The 23,302-nt window shown below is 43.8% G+C and overlaps 1 protein-coding gene across 3 annotated transcripts in view; it reads left to right on the forward strand.

Annotated features, from left to right (window-relative positions):
• The window catches only part of triqk (triple QxxK/R motif containing), a 130,084-nt gene extending 111,200 nt beyond the window's left edge, over positions 1-18,884 (forward strand). Inside the window, exons 4-5 of one of the 3 annotated variants that reach the window (XR_015078987.1) lie at positions 5,896-6,151; positions 6,365-7,245. Coding sequence is in view for 2 of the 3 variants with exons in the window: in XM_085992673.1 (XP_085848799.1) it covers positions 5,896-6,081 (186 nt within the window). In the remaining variant the exon portion in view is untranslated. Of the gene's footprint in view, positions 1-5,895; positions 6,243-6,364; positions 7,246-17,391 lie in introns of those variants that run through there. The other 2 variants (XM_085992675.1, XM_085992673.1) reach the window with 2 other exon arrangements.
• The last annotated feature ends 4,418 nt before the right edge of the window (positions 18,885-23,302 follow it).

Here is a 23,302-nt window from a genome sequence, read left to right on the forward strand (position 1 = left end):
CCATTTCAGGTAGAATGTTCCCGATCCCAACAACTTTCCGAGTGAAAATGTTTCTCCTCATCTCATCTCTCTAGATCTTTTTCCAATAATTTTGAATCTATGACCTCCAGTTATTGACCCACTCGCCAAAGGGAATACTTTTTCCCTCAAAAGCTTTCATCATCTTGAAAACCTCTATTAGGTCATTTCTTAACCTTCTCTGTTCAGCAGAACAGTCATAACTTTTCCAACCTCTCCTCATAACTGAACTCCCTCATCCCTGGTAACAACCTGGTAAACCTCCTCTGTACCCTTTCTAATGTCTTTACAACTTTCCTGAAGTGTGCTGCCCAGAATTGTCCACAACACTCCAGCTGAGGCCTAATCAGTGATTTATAAAGTTCTAGCATGATCTTTTTGATTAATATGCGATCAAAGGGAAAACCCTCCAATGTTTGGAATCATAACCGACACAAAGGAAGTTGGTTGTGGTTGTCAGAGGAAGTTGGTTGTGGTTGTCAGTGGCTGATCATCGCAGCCCCAGGATATCACTGCAGTAGTTCCTCGGGAAGCAACCTCAGCCCAACCATCTTCAGCAGTTTTAATGACCTTCCTTTTGTCACACGGTCAGGAGTCGACTATTTCTACAATATTCAGCTCCCTTCACAACTCCTGATAATGAAGGAGGTCATGCCAGCAGAACTTAGACAACATTCACTAACAAGTAACAGGAGACATTTGTGCTACATAAATAGCAGGCAATGATTATCTCCAACAAGAAAAAGCCCAACCATCTCCTCCGACCTTCAATGGCGCTACCATCACTGAGTCCCCACTATCAAGACCTTGGGGGTCACCATTAATCAGAAGCATATAAGAAATAGGAGCAGGAGCAGGCCATTTGGCCCCTCGAGCCTGCCCCGCCATTCAATAAGATCATGGCTGATCTGATCTTGACCTCAACGCCACTTTCCCGCCCGCTTCCCATAACCCTTGACTCCCCTGTAACTCAAATATATGTCTATCTCCGCCTTGAATATATTCAATGACACCGCCTCCACAGCTCTCTGGGGTAGAGAATTCCAAAGATATCAGAATTGTGACTACACAAGCGCAGCAGAAGGCTGAGTAATCTATGAGGAATGGGTCACCTTCCAAACCCTCAAAGTCTCTCCATCATCTACAAGGTCCAAGCCATGACTGTGATGGAATACTCACTACCTGGTTAATTGCAGGTATAGCAACACTCAAGAAGCTTGACTTAATGGGTGCACGCGTTATTAGACTCCACAATCCATATCCTTCATAACCGATGCACTGTGCTGCACTACGTATAATCTAAATGGGGTTTGGCAGCAAGTAACCAAGCTTACTTCGACAGCACCTTTCCTTCCCCATGACCTCGACCACCAAGGACAAGAGCAACAATATATGGGAACTTGGGTTAGCTCCAAGTTCCCCTCCAAGTCACACACCATCCTGACTTGGACATGTATTGTTGCTAGGTAAATTTCCTGCACTTACCTACCCTACACCATTGTGGGAGCACCATCATCACAGAGATGGCAGAAGTTCAACCTTAGTTCATCCCTAGTTGCCCACAACCACCTTCTCAGGACAACTAGAGTTGGACAATATAAATGCAGCCTTGCTAGCATCATCCACGTCCAGAGAAATTTGCAGGACATGCTGCAAAAACTCCATTTATGCATGTAAGCAGGGTGTCCACTGCATTTCCATGAACTTACGACAGCAGAGCAGGAGCAGCTCTGAGGAAATTCCTGGCTTTTGTCTCGAAAATTTAATCAGGCGAGAGAGCATCATGAACAATAATTCTGTAGAAAGAGGAGTTCTCTTGTGTTTTATGGTTAATGCAGTTCATTTTCTTAATTCATTCTCAGGTGTGGGCATTGCTCGCAAGGCCGGCATTGATTGTCCATTCCTGGTTGCCCTTGAGAATGTGGTGGTGAGCCACCTTCTTCAACCTCTGCACTCTGTGTGGTGAAGGTGCTCCCACAATGTTGTTAGGTAGGGAGTTGCAGGATTTTGACTCGGTGACGAAGGAACGGCGATATGGCCAAATCAGGATGGTGTGTGACTTGGAGGAAAGCCTAGATGTGATTTTGTTCCCTTGCACCCGCTGTCCTTATCCTTCTAGGTGGTGGAGGTCCTGGGTATGGGAGGTGCTGCCGAAGAAACCTTGGTTACTTGCTGCATGCAACCTGTAGATAATAACAGCCACGCTATGCTGGTGGCGGAGGAGTGGAGTAGTTCCAGTAACTGATTTGATGTTCCTGTTTGAGATGTTAAGCTGCTTCTTTGGATCTCCCAGAGGTCCCTTTTGAGCTTTAGGCAATTTGCACTTTATCCGTTCTTTAGACTACCTTTATTAGGATTTGGTAGGAGAATAGTCAACAGCTTCTGCTCATGACTAAAGTAACTTGCCATTATTGGATCTGTGTGTTTTTAGGTACCAAGAGGTAGATTTTCAGCTTGCCACCCAGGCATGAAATTGGTGTTGCATCAGCCACCTGTTCTAGAAATCCTCTGTGAAGTCACGTGATTTCTCTAATGGGTGACTGATTCACAACACCACTTTTACACCTGGGGGGTAAGTTGAATATCTATCCCTTTGTATGTAGTTCCAGTAGCTTATTTGACAATTGTTTACCAAGTGCACCTCTTTTGTGGTAAAACTTTAATCCAGGGCCAGAAGTGTTGTCTAGACGAGGAATCCTTGGTGGAGACAAATGTTGCAGCAGGGAAATCTTCAAATAAGGAAAGCCCATCATCACAAGGGAAAGATTATTACTTCAGTAAGCATCCCAAATTTCTTCTGCAGTTAGGGCAACTCGTAGCAGAAACTGTCACAGATCAAAGAATTCCTAAAGACCATCTCATTGCAGCAGGAAGCTATGAGAAATGCCTTTGGGCTTGGTATTTGCCCTGTTGTCCAACATTTACTTGTGTGCTTGGCTGCAGATTTAATGTTCTCTTTCGGGGCTACTGACCCAGCAGGTTGAAACCGGTGGTGAATAGCTACTTCACTATATGAAAAGGGTATGAAAAAATAGCAGAATCCTAAGACTATCTAAGGAATGGTATGCAGGTTTAATTTTGGTTTTATATAAATGTTCTTTAAGTTGATAAAAGCAGCGACCCAGCAGTAATAAACAGAGTTTTATATGGTAATACATACCAAAAATGCATTATCTTCCATATTGTACAGTTTTTGTCATCCTGCCATCTAAAAAACAAATCAACATTTTTATTTTACAGTTTACACTCGGCAATAGTGATCTTAGAATGCCTTCCCAGAAGGAAAGACAAGAATGTTGGATATGACCATGCTAATGCAACTAGGAATAGCAATGGTTATTTCAAACAGTCCTGCTGTCCACTGGCCTCAGCAGATGGAGCTTGCAGTTGTGTGTCACTTGTTTATTACATCCTGTTAAGATTAGTAGCTGTGTGGCCAGATGGGTCTGTGAGCACAGCTGTGGATACAGGAAAATAAATGGAAGCTCTCTTGCACAGTCTTAGCCTCTTGAGATGTACGAATGTTGCGATTAGAACAAAAAAGCTCTTAAACAGTCTGCAGATGTTTTTGTTATAGATAAACTATCCATAAATGGGCATAAACATTCTAATAGTTAAAATTATATGGAGCTTGTGTGAATTAATTTAACCAGTATATTTTTGGTGATGTTGCAAGACAAAGCTTTTGATCTTGTAATTATTTTCTGTTTTTCTGCTCCCTACTCTCTTCCATAGCCGCAACTCTTCTGCTTACACGATAAAATGATCCAGATCACAGCCTTTTTGACAGCCATCTGTGCCAGTTCATGATCAGCCAGGATAGGATTACTCCTGCCACTTCTTATTTTAAATGTAGGCCTTCACCCCTTTCCAAGTTGGGGAGTATTCCACTGTACTGCAGTGTTCCAGCTGGTTGCACAACTAAAAACAGGCAAAACTTACCCAGAGATGGCAGACTTGTTCAAATATTAGTCACAGATGTGATTCAAATTCATTGTTCTTTGGTTGGGAGCTGGCCACTACAGCTGTGATGCCAGAAGAGCTATTTTAACTTTGTTGTCAACAAAAAGAGAACATTTTTCCTTGGGCCATGCTTTAGAAAAATACATATTTTTATATTCCACGGTGCACCGGTGGTGGAGGGAGTGAATGTTTAAGGTGGTGGATGGGGTGCAAATCAAGCAGGCTGCTTCGTCCTGGATCGTGTTGAGCTTCTTGAATGTTGTTGGAGCTGCACTCATCCAGGCAAATGGAGAATATTCCTTCACATGCCTGCCTTGTAGATGGTGGAAAGGCTTTGGGGAATCAGGAGGTAAGACACTTGTTGCAGAATTCCCAGCCTCTGACCTGCTCTTGGAGTCACAGTATTTATGTGGCTGATCCAGTTAAGTTTCTGGTCAGTGGTGACCCCCAGGATGTTGATGGTGGAGGATTTGACGATGGTAATGCCATTGAATGTCAAGGGGAGGTGGTTAGACTCTCTCTTGTTGGAGATAGTCATTGCCTGGCACTTGTGTGGCGCAAATGTTACTTGCCACATATCAGCCCAAGCCTGAGTATTGCCCAGGCCTTGCTGCATGCAGGCACGGACAGCTGCATTATCTGACAAGTTGCGAATGGAACTGAACAGTGCAATCATCAGCGAACATCCCCACTTCTGACCTTATGATGGAGGGAAGGTAATTCATGAAGCAACTGAAGATGGTTGGGTCTACGACACTGCCCTGAGGAACTCCTGCAACAATGTCCTAGGGCTGAGATGATTGGCCTCCAACAACCATCTTCCTTTGTGCTAGGTGTGACTCCAGCCAGTGGAGAGTTTTCCCTCTGATTCTCATTGACTTCAATTTTACTAGGGCTCCTTGATGTCACACTCGATCAAATGCTGCCTTGATGTCAAGGGCAGTCACTCTCACCTCACCTCTGCAATTCAGCTTTTTTGTCCATGTTTGGACCAAGGCTGTAATGAGGTCTGGAGACTGATGGTTCTGGCAGAACCCAAACTGAGCATCGTTGAGCAGGTTATTGGTGAGTAAGTGCCGCTTGATAGCACTGACGATGACACCGTCCATCACTTTGTTGATAATTGAGAGTAGGTTGATGGAGCAGTAATTGGCCGGATTGGAGTTGTCCTGCTTTTTGTGGACAGGTCATACCTGGGCAAATTTCCACATAGTTGAGTAGATGCCAGTATTGTAGCTGTACTGGAATAAGTTGGCTAGAGGCACAGCTAGTTCTGGAGCACGTCTTCTGCACGGCAGCCAGGGTGTTGCTGGGGCCCATAGCCTTTGGTGTATTCAGTGCGTTCAACCGTTTCTTGATAACACTAATCAAATTGGCTGTAGATTGGCTTCTGCAATGGTGGGGACCTCGGGATTAGGCCGAGATGGATCATCCACTCGGCACTTCTGGCTGAAAATGGTTGCAAACGGTCCGTCCAGTTTTATTCTTATTATACTTTGCCGCAGTAGTTTGGTATAACTTGAGTGGCTTGCTAGGCCATTTCAGTTAAGAGTCAACCACATTGCTGTGAATGTGAAGTCACATATCAGCCAGATCGGGTAAAGACAACAGAATTCCAGATGGGTTTTTACGACCATGGTCATGGTCATCATAACTGGTACTAGCTTTTTATTCCAGATTTATTTAATTTGAACTCCTGTCTCCAGATTATTAGTCCAGGCCTCTGGTTTACTAGTCCAGTAACATAACCACTATGCTACTATTACTGTCTCTCTTGTTGACATTTCCCCCTCAGAACTACGATAAGTTGTTGAAGCTTTTTGCATTTATGAACATGTTTAATCCAGCTTCTGCTGGTATGAGATGTTTCAAAATGATGTGCAAAAAATAAAATTCTAGGAACTTTTTCTTCAGGGGAGAAAATTCAAACATTTGGCAAAGGAGCTTACTAAAACAAGGGATTGCTTTGTTGGGTTGCCAATCAGCGATGAGAGTGTTGAAATTCCTGGACTGTGGATGGAAAAGAAACTAATGAAGTATCCAGCATCACCAGAGATGCAGAGCAATAACAGAAGACGACCATGGGCTTTAGAAGTATAGTTGGGTTCAAAGTGGCACGCAACAAACAGAAAAGGATGGAGCTGCAGATCAATCATCCACTTTGATTCTGGTAAGATTATATCTGCGTACCAAATAAAATCATGTCATTTACTACATACATATAACAAATACTGGTAGATTAGCTTGATGTAAATGACTAACTAAATATGTTTTTAAATAATTATTTATTGTCCTCTTTTTATCTCATTCCATTAGCTTAAATTTGCATTTAAAAATGTTTCATAGATTAACTGATAAAAATCATCAATTAATATTTTCACAGATTATTCCTCCACATCCCAAGCCACACATGCCTGGAGGAGAGGAGAGGAGCCCATCATGGTATGGAGAATGAATAGGACTTCAACAAAGAGGAGTGATAGAATTGAAAAGATTGCCAGAACTAATATCCAAGGAGAAGAAGGGAGATGCTGAGAGGCTCGTGGATAGCACGTTTAGCGAGTTGTTCACGCCTCAGGGTAGGGCTGCACAGGGGGTGACCATCAGGCGGAGCAACAAAGGCAGGCAGGTAGTGCAGGGAACCCCTGCGGACATCCCTCTTTCAAACAAGTATACCAAGTTGGATACTGTTGAGGGGGATGACTTACCAGGGGAAGGCAGCAGCAGCCAGCTTCCTGGCACCAGGGAAGCTTCTGCTGCTCAGGAAGGGAGGAAAAAGAGTGGGAGAGCAATAGTGGTAGGGGATTCTATCGTAAGGGGAACAGATAGGCGTTTCTGTGGCCACAAACGTGACTCCAGGATGGTTTGTTGCCTCCCTGGGGCCAGGGTCAGGGATGTCACTGAGCGGCTGCAGGGCATTCTTAAGGAGGAGGGTGAGCAGGCAGAGGTCGTGGTCCACATTGGGACCAACGACATAGGAAGGAAGGGAGATGAGGTCCTGCATCAAGAATTTAGGGAGCTAGGTAACAGATTAAAGAGCAGGACCTCAAAGGTTGTAATCTCTGGATTACTCCCAGTGCCACGTGCTAGTGAGTATAGGAATGGGAGGATAGAGCAGATGAATGCGTGGCTAAAGAGTTGGTGTAGGGGGGAGGGTTTTACTTTCCTGGATCACTGGGCCTGCTTCTGGGAAAGGTGGGACTTGTACAAGCCGGACGGGTTGCACCTGAACCAGAGCGGGACAAATATCCTTGCGGGGAGGTTTGCTAGCACTGTTGGGGGGGGTTTAAACTAACTTGGCAGGGGGATGGGATACAGAGGGGAGCTGAAATAGGGGGTGATGTGCTGCCAATTATAAAGAAAAAAACAAGTCAGCTTGGTAGACAGGGCAAACATATAAGGGCAAGGCTGGATGGCATCTATTTTAATGCAAGGAGTCTTGCAAATAAGGTGGATGAACTGAAGGTGTTGATAAACACATGGGAGTATGATATTGTTGCTATCACGGAGACATGGTTGAGGGAGGGGCAAGACTGGCAGCTCAATATTCCGGGGTACAGAATCTTCAGGCGAGACAGAGGGGGAGGTATAAGAGGAGGGGGTGTCGCAATATTAATTAAGGAGTCAATTACTGCAGTAAGGAGGGATGATATATTAGCAGGTTCCTCTAATGAGGCCATATGGGTGGAGCTTAAAAACAAAAATGGGGCAAGCACTTTGCTGGGAGTGTACTATAGGCCTCCAAACAGTCAGGGGGAGATAGAGGAACAGATATGTAGGCAAATCTCAGAGAAATGTGCAAATAATAGGGTAATAATAATGGGGGATTTCAACTTCCCCAATATTAACTGGGATAGTCAGAGTGTGAAAGGCTCAGAGGGTGTAGAATTCTTAAAGTGCATCCAGGAGAGCTTTTTGAGCCAGCATGTAGAAAGTCCTACAAGAGAGGGGGCGGTACTGGACCTAATTCTAGGGAATGTGGCTGGCCAAGTGGAAAAAGTGCTAGTAGGTGAGCACTTTGGTGACAGTGACCATAATATGGTAAGATTTAAGGTGGTCATGGAAAAGGACATGGATGGGCCGGAAATAAAGGTTCTAAATTGGGGGAAGGCCGATTTTAATAGGATAAGGCAGGATCTGGCCAAATTGACTGGGATCAGCTACTTGTAGGAAAATCCGCATCGGAGCAATGGGAGGCTTTCAGAAGGGAGATTGAGATCATACAATGGCAACATGTTCCCGTAAAGGTCAAGGGTGGTTCCAAAAACCACAGGGAACCTTGGATGTCAGGGGATATACGAGAATGGATTAGGAAAAAAAGGAGGGCTTTTGGCAGATACAAAAGGCTAAAGACGGAGGAAGCCCTAGAGGAGTACAAAAAGTGCAGGGGGATACTTAAAAAAGAAATTAGGAGATCAAGGAGGGGCCATGAAATAACACTGGCGAGCAAAATAAAGGAAAATCCTAAGATGTTTTATAAGTATATTAAGGGTAAGAGGATAACTAGGGAAAAAATAGGGCCTATTAGGGACAAAAGTGGCAATCTGTGTGTGGAGCCGGAAGATGTAGGAGGGGTTCTAAATGAATTTTTTGCACCTGTTTTCACTATGGAGAAGGACGATGTAGACATAGAAATAGGGCGGGGGGACTGTGATATGCTCGAACATATTAACATCGAGAGGGAGGAGGTATTGGCGGTTTTAGCGGGCCTAAAAATGGATAAATCCCCAGGCCCGGATGAAATGTATCCCAGGCTGCTGTGTGAGGCAAAGGAAGAGATTGCGGGGGCTCTAACACATATATTCTGGACCTCTCTGGCCACAGGGGATGTGCCAGAGGACTGGAGAACCGCTAATGTAGTACCATTATTCAAGAAGGGAAGCAGGGAAAAACCGGGGAACTACAGGCCAGTGAGCCTAACATCAGTGGTAGGAAAATTATTGGAAAAAATTCTGAGGGACAAAATTTGTCTCCACTTGGAGAGGCAAGGATTAATCAGGGATAGTCAACATGGCTTTGTCAAGGGAAGATCATGTCTGACTAATTTGATTGAATTTTTTGAGGGGGTGACGAGGTGTGTGGATGAGGGTAACGCAGTGGATGTGGTATACATGGATTTCAGTAAGGCCTTCGATAAAGTCCCGCACAGGAGACTGGTCAAGAAGGTAAGAGCCCATGGAATCCAGGGTGCCTTGGCACATTGGATACAAAACTGGCTTAGTGGCAGAAGGCAGAGGGTGATGGTCGAAGGTTGTTTTTGTGACTGGAAGCCTGTGGCCAGTGGGGTACCACAGGGATCGGTGCTGGGTCCCTTGCTGTTTGTTGTCTACATTAATGACTTGGATATGAATGTAAAAGGCATGATCAGTAAGTTCGCGGATGATACAAAAATTGGTAGGGTGGTAAATAGCGAGAAGGGTAGCCTCAGCCTGCAGGACGATATAGATGGGTTGGTCAGATGGGCGGAACAGTGGCAAATGGAATTTAACCCGGAAAAGTGCGAGGTGATGCACTTTGGTGGGACTAACAAGGCAAGGGAATACACAATGAATGGTAAGACCCTAGGCAAGACGGAGGGTCAGAGGGATCTGGGTGTGCAAGTACACAGATCCCTGAAGGCGGCGGAACAGGTGGATAAGGTGGTAAAAAAGGCATATGGGATACTTGCCTTCATTAGCCGAGGCATTGAATATAAGAGCAAGGAGGTTATGATGGAGCTGTATAAAACACTGGTTAGGCCACAGCTGGAATACTGTGTGCAGTTCTGGTCGCCACACTACAGGAAGGATGTGATCGCGTTGGAGAGGGTGCAGAGGAGGTTCACCAGGATGTTACCAGGGCTGGAGCACTTCAGCTATGAAGAGAGACTGGGCAGATTGGGTTTGTTTTCCTTGGAGCAGAGGAGGCTGAGGGGGGACATGATTGAGGTGTACAAAATTATGAGGGGCATAGATAGGATGGATGCTGAGGAGCTTTTTCCCTTAGTAGAGGGGTCAATAACTAGGGGGCATAGATTCAAGGTAAAGGGCGGGAGGTTTAGAGGGAATTTGAGAAAGAACTTTTTCACCCAGAGGGTGGTTGGAGTCTGGAACTCACTGCCTGAAAGGGTTGTGGAGGCAGGAACCCTCACAACATTTAAGAAGCATTTGGATGAGCACTTGAAATGCCACAGCATACAAGGCTACGGACCAAATGCTGGAATATGGGATTAGATTAGACAGGGCTTGATGGCCGGCGCGGACACGATGGGCCGAAGGGCCTCTATCCGTGCTGTATAACTCTATGACTCTATGACAAGAAGACTCAATGGAAGGAAGATGCTTTCGGAACAGGAAATCTGTAAGGCCATCTCTGGAAGAGCAAATGACTGAGATATAAGGCACACAGCATACACAGTGATCAGGAGTACAAACCACAAACCTCTCTCTTCTCACTAAGAAATAGACAGAGATGCCTCCAGTTTTAAAGACTATGGCCAGAATTTTGCCGGCGCTCAGGGAGCAGGTTTGGAGGTGGGACATCTGGCAAAATCGCAAAGATTGACAGAGGGTTGAAAACCCGCTGTCAAGCCACCTCCAAACAATCTTCCCAGGTGTCGGGTCCCCGATTTGCAAATGAACCCAACACCTAGCGGCGGGAAGAGGATTAAAGGCACTCAACTGCTTGTTAACAGGCAGTTAAGAGGCTTTTTGCAATTTTGACAGGTCTGCAGCGGGCTTCCCGACATCTGGACACCACGCCAGGTAAGTGTGGCATGCTGTGGGTCTACTGTAATGTTTCTGCATTGCTGACAGCTGCAGAAGTGGCGTGAAGGATCCAATGGTACACTGGTGAGTTTCAGAGGTAAGGAAATGTTGGGGAAATCATTTTTAATGCATTTACACTTTTCTGTAGGTGACAAGTTTTGGATTGTGTGTGTAGTCCCACCTCATTGGGAGAACCTCTTTCACCAGTGACAGATTGCTTCTGTAACCTCACCTGCAGCTGCCATCTGTTGTAGCCTAAGGAGGGAGTCACTGGAGATCCTGGGTGCAAGGGCTCACCTTTGTACAGTGATTGTCAGTGCTTGCAGCGCCTCAGTGCTGTCAAACACTGAAAAATCAGCTGTCAAACAAAATTGTGCGTGGCCCCTTTAAGAAAACCGGCAGATGACGCATCATTAACTGACGTCATCTGACAACAGTTTCCTCTTAATTGGCCGGCAAGCCCACAGGGCGGGCTTAACGAGGCTAATTAATGCAAAATCGCGTCTGTACATCTGATATCATTGGGGGCAGGACTGGAACCCGGAAGGCAGCTGTCCCGCCCCCAAGCCGCATCGATAGGAAAAATCGCGGCCACTGAGTACATGCACGTTACCATTCAGTCTGTTTTACATCAGTTGTACAGTAGCACTTTCTATTACAAGTGTTAAAGTGAGCCAAGCATGTTTGCTCAATTTGTACAGTAGCACGTTTAATTCTGGTCAAAAGAAGGTTGTGGGTTTGAATCCCATGGCAGGGACACTCCAGTGAAGTAATGAGGAAGTGCTGTACTGTCTGCGCTGCTTCAGATGAAAGATTATGTTGACGTCATATTTGCCTCTTCAGGTAAATTTATAGATCCCATGGCATTTTAAAAAAGAGCTGGTAATTCACCCTGGCCAATGTCTTCCCAAAGTCAAAACAACAAAAAACATTAATTGGTCAATTACCTCTTTGTTGTTTGTGGGATGTTATTATTACAAAATTATTGCTGTGCTTGGCTACATAACAAGTGTCACTGCATTCCAAAGAATACTTAATTGCGTGAAGCATTTTGAGACCGTTTGATGTAATAAACCTCATTATAAATGCAAATATTTGTGTTTGTAATGTTTCTTGTAATTCTGCAAAATCAATAAATGTTTATAAGAAAACGATTTATTTTTACAAGAAGTCCGTGGAGCAGCTGCACCACCTGCACAAAGCTGGTCTCAGGAGGCCCGAAGCATTTTCAGGTCAGGCCTCATTTGACTGGCGTGGGTGCCCTGCTGCAGCTCGCTGGTTCTGGGAGGACAGGAGATCGGTTGCTCCCCATGCTGGGCCGGTCGGCAGATCAGGTCTTTGGGTGGGGGTGGGGGGGTCAGGGGGAGGCCAGGCGAAGCAAGGAAAGGGTTCCTCAAGTTAGCTGGTTGTGTGTTCAGGAGGAACACTCAAAAATAAAAAATAAAAATTTCTTTGGCTGTCTTTTGAGTGGCCTACAACGGTTCCTTTAAGGACCATTGGTTAGGCCGCTCAACGCTTGGTACAAATGGGTAGAGCGTACTCTGCACATTCGTACCTAAAAATTGCAGGCAAGGTCCTATAGTTGGCATAGGACCACAATTTGCATGCTTAAGCAGCCTCCACCAGAAATAGGTGGGTGGGTTGCGTGCTCGAGCATCGGGCAAACCTTGTGCGTCAATAGCTTCCCTTCTCTAGCTGTAATTCACTTTATGGCCTCTTTCTCGCTCTCCTAATCCAGCTCAGAATGAGACCACGCTAACCTTTACAACAGTGCTGCAGACACCAGACTAATCAGGAGCAAAAACATGTGAATGCACTTAGACATGACCTGCTAGGTCCTCTACACAGAAAATATTACACTCCTTGACCCCATTTTCAAGTTCAGTTTCTGGCACAATTTAAAAAAAAAAAAAAAAATATTCTCAAGATGTGGGTGTCGCTGGCAAGATCAGCTTTTATTGCCTTTCCCAGTTGCCCTGAGCAAGTGGTGGTGGGCTGTCTTCTTAAGCAATATTCTTAGTAGCGGTTTGATGCAACTGGGTGTTTGCTAGGCAAGTAAAGAGGGCAGTTAAGAGTCTATCATGTTGATGTGGAACTGGAGTCAAATATAGGCCATACCTGGTAAGGATGGCAGATTTCTTTCCCTAAAGGATATTAATGAACCAATTGGGTTTAACAAGTTGATTGCCAACATTTACCAGCTTTTTAAAAACTGAATTCAAGTTCTCAAACTGCCATGGTGGGAGTTTGCATTCTCTGCATTAATTAGTCCAGGCCTCTGGATTACTAATCCAGTAACATAACCATTACACTACCATACTCTTTTCTCCGATGGGATTTCCTTAGTTATATACATGTGCAAGATGCTCTGCGTGATGCTAATAAATAATTTGTTGCATAGTATTAAAAGTGAAACTTAATATTGTTACTGTCATTTTCAGTCCAGTATTAGTTAAAGATCACCTATTGCTTAAAGTACACCAATTGTACTAGAGTTTACATGAAGGATAATGAAACCCAAAAGTTGAAACAACTTATAGCAGATTCATATTTAGAAAAAATGAATAAACATGTGTAAAACAGCAGGATTTATTAAACCTTACTTCAGATTTAACTTACCATATTTTTAGTACCCAATCCACCCAAAATCAGGATGATACTATTATGATTTATTCAAATATTTCCTATTTGGCTCCTAATAATTGTCATAATTGCTAATTTAGTCAAACTCGCCAGTTCTTTTAGTGGCGTGTTTAGTATTACTTGGTGAGAGCAGCGTACCAGTGGCACCATATTATAGTCAGTAGTGAGTATGCAGATATCACCCCACTTAGTATAATCTAATATTATCCTTGTAAGTGAACAGAATTTTTCTTTTCTATTTTCTTTTCCTTGTTAGTGAAAACTAATTTGTTTCAGAGTAAAAAATTTTTTTTCAATTGTGTAGAGTTTAGAAAGCCTGTTAGACATTAAGGCCTAACATTTGCGCTGCCTCCGACCTGTAAAATATCTTTGCATTTACCTGGTGGCCCGGGAGATACGGAGGCTTGCGATCCTGGACCTCTCCGAGTACCCGCGGGCAGAGGCCCACGTATCCCAGGGGCACTTGCAGTTCGTAGGTGCCCCTGGGATCATGTGGGCTGGCCCAACCAATAAAAGAAGGGAATCCCCATTCGTACTTCTGGGAGTTCTGTACGTACGGAACTCCCATAAGTATGAATGGGGATCACTTAAAAAATACACAAACACATGAAATAAATTTTAAAAATTACATATTTAAAATTAATTAAAATGCCATTTAATATTTTAAACAAAAATTAAATTTTTTGAAAAAAAAATTGTGGCCCTGAATTTCCGATTAGAGGCTTCCTGCGGGTGGATGCCTCCGATCGGAAAAAAATCAATGAATTTAGCTGCTAGTTCCATAGATCCCGAGGCTTGCGATCCTGGGCCTCTCCTCTTCGAAATGCGCAGAGGTCCAGGTATCCCAGGGGCGCATGTGGTTCGCAAGCGCCCCTGGGATCACGTGGGCCAGGCGAACCAATGAAAGAAGGGAATCTCCCTTCATACTTCTCACAGTTCTGTACACACAGAACTATCAAAAGCATGAATAGGGATCACATTTAAACACACACTGAAATATTAAGTAAATTTAAAAAAAAACATTACAGTCTTTACGAAGGAAGACACAAAAAACCTCCCTGGGATATCGGGAAAAATAGGGACATTGGCAAAGGAGGAACTGACGCAAATCAATATCTCTAAGGATATGGTGTTAAGGAAGCTAAAGGGATTGAAGGTGGACAAATCCCCAGGGCCCGATAACATGCATCCTAGGGTACTGAAGGAGGTGGCCCTAGAGATAGCGGATGCACTAAGGATGATTTTTCAGAATTCATTAGACTCGGGAACAGTGCCGATGGATTGGAGGGTAGCTAACGTTACCCCACTATTCAAAAAGGGGGGTAGGGAAAAAGCAGGTAATTACAGACCTGTAAGCCTTACATCAGTTGTGGGCAAAATGCTGGAGTCCATCATTAAGGATGAAATAGCGGAGCACTTAGCAAATGGGGACAGGATAGGACAGAGTCAACATGGATTTACAAAGGGTAAATCGTGCTTGACTAATCTATTGGAATTTTTTGAGGGAGTAACTGGTAGAATAGATGGGGGAGAGCCAGTAGATGTGGTGTACCTGGACTTCCAAAAGGCCTTCGATAAGGTCCCACATAAAAGATTAGCATGGAAAATTGAGGCTCATGGGATAAAGGGGAAAGTTTTGGCGTGGATAGGGAACTGGCTGTCAGATAGAAAACAGAGAGTTGGAATAAACGGCTCATTTTCTGAATGGCAGGCAGTAACAAGTGGGGTACCACAGGGATCTGTCCTGGGCCCCCAGCTGTTCACAATTTACATTAATGACCTGGATCAGGGAGTCGGATGCAGCATTTCCAAATTTGCAGACGACACTAAACTAGGAGGGGGGGTGGGCTCAGAGGAAGAGACCAGGAAGCTCCAGAGCGATTTGGACAGACTGGGCGATTGGGCGGATAAATGGCAGATGCACTATAATGTGGACAAGTGCGAAGTTATCCACCTTGGGTGCAGGAACGGGAGGGCAAATTATTATTTAAATGGCAATAGATTGGGAGAGGGGGAAGTACAGAGAGACCTGGGTGTTCTTGTACACCAGTCACTGAAGGCGAGCATGCAGGTGCAACAGGCGGTCAAGAAGGCAAACGGTATGCTGGCCTTCATAGCAAAAGGGTTAGAATACAGGAACAGGGATACCTTGCTGCAGCTGTACAGGGCACTGGTGAGACCACACCTCGAGTACTGTGTACAGTTTTGGTCGCCTCATCTGAGGAAGGATGTTCTTGCCATGGAGGGGGTGCAGCGGCGATTCACCAGGCTGATACCAGGAATGGCGGGAATGACCTATGAGGAGAGACTATGTAGTTTAGGGATGTACACACTGGAGTTTAGAAGATTGAGAGGGGACCTCATAGAAGTGTATAAAATTCTGACAGGTCTAGACAGACTGGATGCAGAAGGAATGTTTCCCTTGGCGGGTGAGAACAGAACTAGAGGACATAATTTAAGGATAAGGGCTAAACCATTTAGGACAGAGATGAGGGGGAATTTCTTCACTCAGAGAGTGGTGAACCTGTGGAACTCATTGCCACAGAGGGCAGTGTACGCCAGCTCATTAAATATATTTAAGAGGGAATTAGATATATTTCTACGGGCAAAAGGGGTTAAGGGTTACGGAGAGAAGGCGGGGACGGGATACTGAATTAAAGGATCAGCCATGATCTCATCGAATGGCGGAGCAGGCACGAAGGGCCGAATGGCCTACTCCTGCTCCTATCTTCTATGTATCTATGTATCTATGTATATTTAAAATTAATTAAAATGATGTTTAATATTTTAAACAAAAATTTAATTTTTTGAAGAAAAAAATTGCATGTTTTTACCTGGCTAAAAATAAACATACCTTTTTGCAGAGTTTTTAAATTTATAAATAAGTTATCAAATTGCATTTTTCTATTTTTTGAAACTCTTAAGCTGGCTTTTACCAGGTGTAAGAATTTGACAGTCATTCAGCGGGCAAAAGTTGTGCAAAAAGCGCAACTCTCCACCCGCAGAGGTACTTTTCTTGTGCATGCGGATGATCTGTCAGACCAGATCGCAAGTGCCGGCTTTTAGCGCATGCACTTCGCTCCTCGTACGCACCCGTAGGGGTCACAAAATCCTGCCCTGTATGTTTTAATGGGACTAAAAATAAACTTACCTTATTGGACAGGGTTTTTATTAATGTATAAATGAGTGATAACATTTTATTTTTCTATTTTTTAGAATGCTTATGCTGGTAAAAGCAGGCCTTGCGCCTTTTATCAAGTGTAAGAATTTCACGGGCATTCAGCGGGCGGAAGTTGTGCAAATAGCGCAATTCTCCACCCGCAGAGGCCCATCTCCCGGGGATGCGGAGGATCTGTCAAGAGAATTCTTGACAGATCGCAAGTTCTGGGTTTTAGGGCATGTGCTTCGCATGCCTAAACCCGGAACTTGCGCGGCCCCTACGGGCCCATGCGCACCTCGTACACACCCGTAGAGGTTGCAAAATACGGCCCTGTGTGCATGTTGCATGAAATCTGATTATAGCACGAATTGACTAAACAAAGTAGACATCATAGAGCCGAATATCCGAATGCACACTACTTGTGGAAATGGGCGCACAAATTCCTGACGTATCAGGCCAGTAAGTGAGGCTCCCTGTTCATTGCATGCACTCAGAAAATCATTCCTCTTATCTTCACATGGAAATATGGGTTTCACAAATGAGGTATCCATACTCACTAATCTGAAAAAAATCATTCTAACAATTGTTTTCAGAGTGACCATCTGGATATGTGTATCTTTTTCTCAGTGGTTCTTTCTTTGAGTAAGTAGTCTGATATAAACATATACAGAGAGCTGAGTAATCTAAACAGTTTAGTTCTTTTACCATCTGAAAATAAAATACATCCTTTTTGTTTGTTTCTCAAAAATACCCACTTGTTTTTAAACAAATTTTAATTAGAAAAATCATGGATAGAGAGCTGTAACTATTATATGTTTTCTGATGTTTGTTCAATATTAACATATTTCTTTTTTTTTGTAGGATGTGACACTCATCATTGCAGCTATTGTGGTTTTACTTGTGGCTGTTTATGGTTTCTTTTATCTGAAACTCACCACAGAAGTTGACCTTGATCTAGACCTGGATGAAAATTAGCAAATGTAATGGCTCAATCAAAGCGACATTCTCCTCTTGTGAAACATTGATAAACACTCAGCTGGGATTTGCAAATGAGTTTTGGACCACAAGGAGACTGATGTGACTTTTTAGCTTCTATTTACCAAGAATTACAATCCAAAATATCAGCAATTTTATATCAGCAGGTTTACGAGCCCATACTGTGTGCTCACAAGCCTGTATTTTAAAGAAAGGCATATTTAATTGGCACTCATTGTTTTTTGAAAGTTCAGCTTGTTAATGCAGTGAGTAGCTGAGCCATATATACCAGGAATATCCCAGGTTCAATCCGTGACCTGTGTTAACTTATGTTTCACAGCTGGAACAGCTGTTGCTTTGCTACAATTGGTCTCACCGCTTCTGAGTTAGGGACCAAAAAATTAGCCAGTGTTACCTCTTCTCGCTGCTGAAAGTGCATATGTGGACATTGGGTAAGGATGTGATTAAACTTGGTTATGATATCCCACATGCTCGAATAGCTTGCCAGTGGTGATTGTCTAGGATCACACATGAAGAATAGACATTTGAACAACGTATTGGAAGCTGACTAATGCCTTTAGACACATGCCTCAGAAAGGAGTCAATGCCTGCAGGAAAGGAGGGATGAAAATTAGCAGAAAAGGAAGGGAAAAATTATCTTTGAAAATTGATTAAATCCAAAATGCCATGGAGCCAATTTGTAAATATAACAATTTTATTTTAAAAAGGCATCTGCATAATCTACCAGGCAACTGCTAAAATCAATCCATGTACAATGGCAGCTTCAGCATGTTTGATATGGAGATGGGCAAGTGAAAGCAACTACAGCTAACAATGAAACCAATAAATATGGTGCTATCAATTCAGCAAGTCATTTAGATTTAAAATGGGGATGCAAGTTATGATTCTGGGAATTCGTTCTTTTAAATTAATAGACATAAAGGTGTAGTGGTAAAATAACTGGCAAAGATATCACACAATAAGAACATCAGTACTAAGATCAGTTGTAATTATACATAGATACAGAAGTACATATTGAAAGAACAGCATTACAACAGATTAATGAGTTGTAGCTTATGTGAAGCATTGTATTTACATTCAAAACAATCTTTTCTATATTTTTAGCTTTATGGCCCAAACCTCTTCAAATAAATCTTTTTTTAATTTGTTTTTCCAAACTTACTATCTGACAGTTGATGAGAATGTGGTACTAACGTTAAAGAATGTATTTCTTTGTATGCTTTGGAGCATTATTGTCACATACTTTAAACATACTGTATATATGCAAAGGCTTTCTCTTATTTGTTGGTAATGTATATTTGTGTGGTCTATTAAGAAGATTAAGAAGTATTATAAAACTAAATGTGTTTTCCCTAGCACACTTGTTTGTCGTGTAATTAATATGGTGCATTACACAATTATCCCTCACGTACAAAACAGTAATAACACATCACATCCATGGCAACCTACAAAGGGCAGCTGGAAAATTACCTATTTGTTACTTCTGTCTTATTTTACTCTTGTTTAATTATTTTTAACTCCATAATTATTTTTTTTCTGTTTTTGTACTCCTGAATAGGTACAGCTGGTTATTCAGATTACACAAGAGACTTGGCAAAAATGAAAGCGCATGGAATTGGAGGCAACCTATTGACATGGGTAGGGAATTGGTTGGGAGGAAACAGTGGGGATATACTTCAATTGGCAGGATGTGACTAGTGTTGTTCCCTGGGGATCTGTACTGGGGCTTCAGCTTTTCACTATATTTATCAATGACTTAGATGAAGGATTAGAGAGCTGTACATCTAAGTTTGCTGACGATACTAAGTTAGGTGGTACAGTAAATAGTGGAGCAGATAGTTGCAAAGGGTCATTGATACTGTAGATTAAATGAGTAGACAAAACTGAGGCAGATGGAGTTCAGTGTGGGATCAGCCACTTTGGACCGAAGAAAGATAGATCCAGAGTATTTTCTAAATTTTGAGAATCTAGGAACTGTGGCGCAACAGAGAGATTTAGGGGTCCATGTACAGCAATCAATTAAAAACTAGTGGACAGGTACGAATTTTTTTTTAAAAGGCTAATGGAATGTTAGCCTTTATCTCAAGAGGCTGGAATACAAGGTAGTGGAAGTTATGCTACAGTTGTATAAAGCTCTGGTTAGACTGCACCTGGAGTACTGTGCAGTGCACCTCAGGAAGGATATTGGCCTTGCAGGGGGTGCAGCACAGATTCAGCAGAATAATACCTGGGCTAAAAGGGTTAAATTATGAGGACAGGTTGCATAGACTAGGCTCGTATTCCCTTGAGTCTAGAAGATTAAGGGGTGACCCAATTGAGGTGCTTAAGATGATCAAAGGATTTGATAGGGTAGATAGAGAGAAACGATGTCCTCTGGTGGGGGAATCCAGAACAAGGGGGCATCACCTTCAAATTAGAGCTAGGCTGTTCAGGGGTGATGTCAGGAAGCATATGGGTTGAACTGAAGAACAAAAAAGGGGCAATCACACTGCTGGGTGTGTTCTATAGACCCCCAAATAGTCAGAGGGAGAAAGAAGAGCAAATATGGAGGCACGTTTCTAAAGTGCAAAAACAATAGGGGAGTTAAAGTAAGGGATTTCAACTACCCTAATATTAACTGGGATAGAATCAGTGTAAAAGGTATAGAGGGTGCATAATTCTTAAAATGCATTCAGGAAAACTTTTTTAGCCAGTACGTAGCAACCACAACAAGAGAGGGGAGGTTCTCGACTTCGTTTTAGGGAATGAAGCTGGGCAGGTAGAAGAGGCATCAGTGGGAGAGCATTTTTTTTTCATTGATGGGATGTGGGCGTCGCTGGCTGGCTAGGCCTGCATTTAGTGCCCATCCCTAATTGCCCTTGAGAAGATGGTGGTGAGCCGCCTTCTTGAACCGCTGCAGTCCATATGGTGTAGGTACACCCACAATGCTGTTAGGAAGGGAGTTCCAGGATATTGGCCCAGCGACAGTGAAGGAACGGCGATACAGGTCCAAGTCAGGATGGTGTGTGGCTTGGAGGGGAACTTGTAAGTGGTGATGTTCCCATGCGTCTGCTGCCCTTGTCCTTCTAAGTGGTAGAGGTCGCGGGTTTGGAAGGTGCTGTTGAAGGAGCTTTGGCGAGTTGCTGCAGTGCATCTTGTAGATGGTACACACTGCAGCCACAGTGCGCCGGTGGTGGAGGGAGTGAATGTTGAAGGTTGTGGATGGAGTGCCAATCAAGTGGGCTGCTTTATCCTGAATGGTGTCGAGCTTCTTGAGTGTTGTTGGAGCTGCACTCATCCAGGCAAGAGTAGAGTATTCCATCACACTCCTGACTTGTGCCTTGTAGATGGTGGAAAGGCTTTGGGGAGTCAGGAGGTGAGACACTCGCCGCAGAATTCCCAGCCTCTGGCCTGCTCTTGTAGCCACAGTATTTATATGGCTGGTCCAGTTCAGTTTCTGATCAATGGTAACCCCCAGGATGTTGATAGTGGGGGATTCAGCGATGGTAATGCCATTGAATGTCATGGGGAGATGGTTAGAGTCTCGCTTGTTGGAGATGGTCATTGCCTGGCACTTGTATGGTGCGAATGTTACTTGCCACTTGTCAGCCCAAGTCTGAATGTTGTCCAGGTCTTGCTGCATATGGACACGGACTGCGTCAGTATCTGACGAGTCTCCAATGGTGCTGAACAGTGCGCAATCATCAGCGAACATCCCCACTTCTGACCTTATGATGGAGAAAAGGTAATTGATGAAACAGCTGAAGATAGTTGGGCCTAGGACACTGCCCTGAGGAACTCCTGCAGTGATGTCATGTGACTGAGATGAATGACCTCCAACAACCACAGCCAACTTCCTTTGTGCTAGGTATGATTCCAACCAATGGAGAGTTTTCCCCTTGATTCCCATTGACTTCAGTTTTGCTAGGGCTCCTTGATGCCACACTCGATCAAATGCTGCCTTGATGTCAAGGGCAGTCACTCTCACCTCACCTCTTGAGTTCAGCTCTTTTGTCCATGTTTGGACCAAGGCTGTAATGAGGTCAGGAGCAGAGTGGCCCTGGCGGAACCCAAACTGGGCGTCAGTTAGCAGGTTATTGCTGAGTAAGTGCCGCTTGATAGCACTGTCGACGACACCTTCCATCACTTTGCTGATGATTGAGAGTAGACTGATGGGACGGTAATTGGCCGGGTCGGATTTGTCCTGCTTTTTGTAGACAGGACATACTTGGGCAATTTTCCACATTGCCGGGTAGATGCCAGTGTTGTAGCTGTACTGGAACAGCTTGGCTAGGGGCGCAGCTAGTTCTGGAGCACAAGTCTTCAGTACTATTGCCGGAATGTTGTCAGGGCCCATAGCCTTTGCAGTATCCAGTGTCTTCAGCCGTTTCTTGACATCACATGGAGTGAATTGAATGGGCTGAAGACTGGCATCTGTGATGCTGGGGACCTCAGGAGGAGGCCGAGATGGATCATCCACTCGGCACTTCTGGCTGAAGATAGTTGCAAATGCTGCAGCCTTGTCTTTTGCACTCACGTGCTGGGCTCCACCATCATTGAGGATGGGGATATTTTTGGAGCCTCCTCCTCCTGTTAACTGTTTAATTGTCCACCACCACTCACGACTGGTAGCAATCATAATTCAATTAGATTTAGTGCAGTTATGGAAGAAGACAAAGATAGACCAGGAGTAAAAGTTCTCAATTGGGGAAAGGCCAATTTTACTAAGCTGAGATGTGATTTCGCAAAAGTGGACTGGAAACAGCTACTTGAAGGTAAATCAGTGTCAGAGCAGTAGGTGGCATTCAAAGAGGAAATAGTGAGGGTTCAGAGCAAATATGTTCCCACAAAGAAAAAGGGTGGGACTCCCAAATCTAGAGCTCCCTGGCTATCAAGAGGCATACAGGGTAGGATAAGGCAAAAAAGGGAAGCTTATGTCAGATGCTAAGAGCTAAATACTATAGAAAGCCGAGAGGAGTATAGAAAGTGGAGGGGTGAAATTAAAAAGGAAAGTAGGAAAGCAAAGACAGGGCTTGAAAAAATATTGGCAAGTAAAATCAAGAAAAACCCAAAGATGTTTTATAAATACATAAAGAGCAAGAGGATAACTAAGGAAAGATTAGGGCCTATTAGAAATCAATAAGGTAACCTATGTGTGGAGGCGGAAGACCTGGGCATGGTTCTTAATGAATACTTTGCGTCTGTCTTCACAGAAGAGAGGGACGATGCAGACATTGTAGATCAGGAGGAGGAGTGAAATATTAGATGTGAGAAGCATAGTGAGAGAGAAAGTATTAGGGGGTTTAGCATCTTAGAAAGTAGACAAATCACCTGGCCCGGATGAAATGTATCCTACGCTGTTATGAGAAGCACGGGAAGAAATAGCGGCGGCTCTGACCATCAGTTTCCAATCCTCTCTGACTACGGGTGTGGTGCCGGAGGACTGCCAACATTGTATCATTGTTTAGAAAGGGAGAAAGGGATAGACCAAGTAATTTCAGGTGAGTCAGTCTAAACTCGATGATGGGCAAATTATTGAAAACATTTCTGAGGGACAGTATTAATCGTCATTTAGAAAAGCATGGATTAATCAAGGACAGTCAGCGTGGATTTGTTAAGTGAAGGTTGTGTCTGACTAACTTGATTGAATTTTTTGAGGAGGTAACATGGAGGGTTGATGAGGGTAGCACATTTGATGTAGTCTATGACGTAATAAAACTCACTACGCACTTGGTTTGAGCATAAAGCAAGGCTTTAATCAACTTGTTTCAGAACATGGAGGTCTAGTTGTACTTCA

The sequence above is a fragment of the Somniosus microcephalus genome, chromosome 7 (assembly GCF_052327205.1).
Source record: "Somniosus microcephalus isolate GS21.2 chromosome 7, FLI_Smic_1.0, whole genome shotgun sequence".
Classification (NCBI taxonomy): domain Eukaryota; kingdom Metazoa; phylum Chordata; class Chondrichthyes; order Squaliformes; family Somniosidae; genus Somniosus; species Somniosus microcephalus.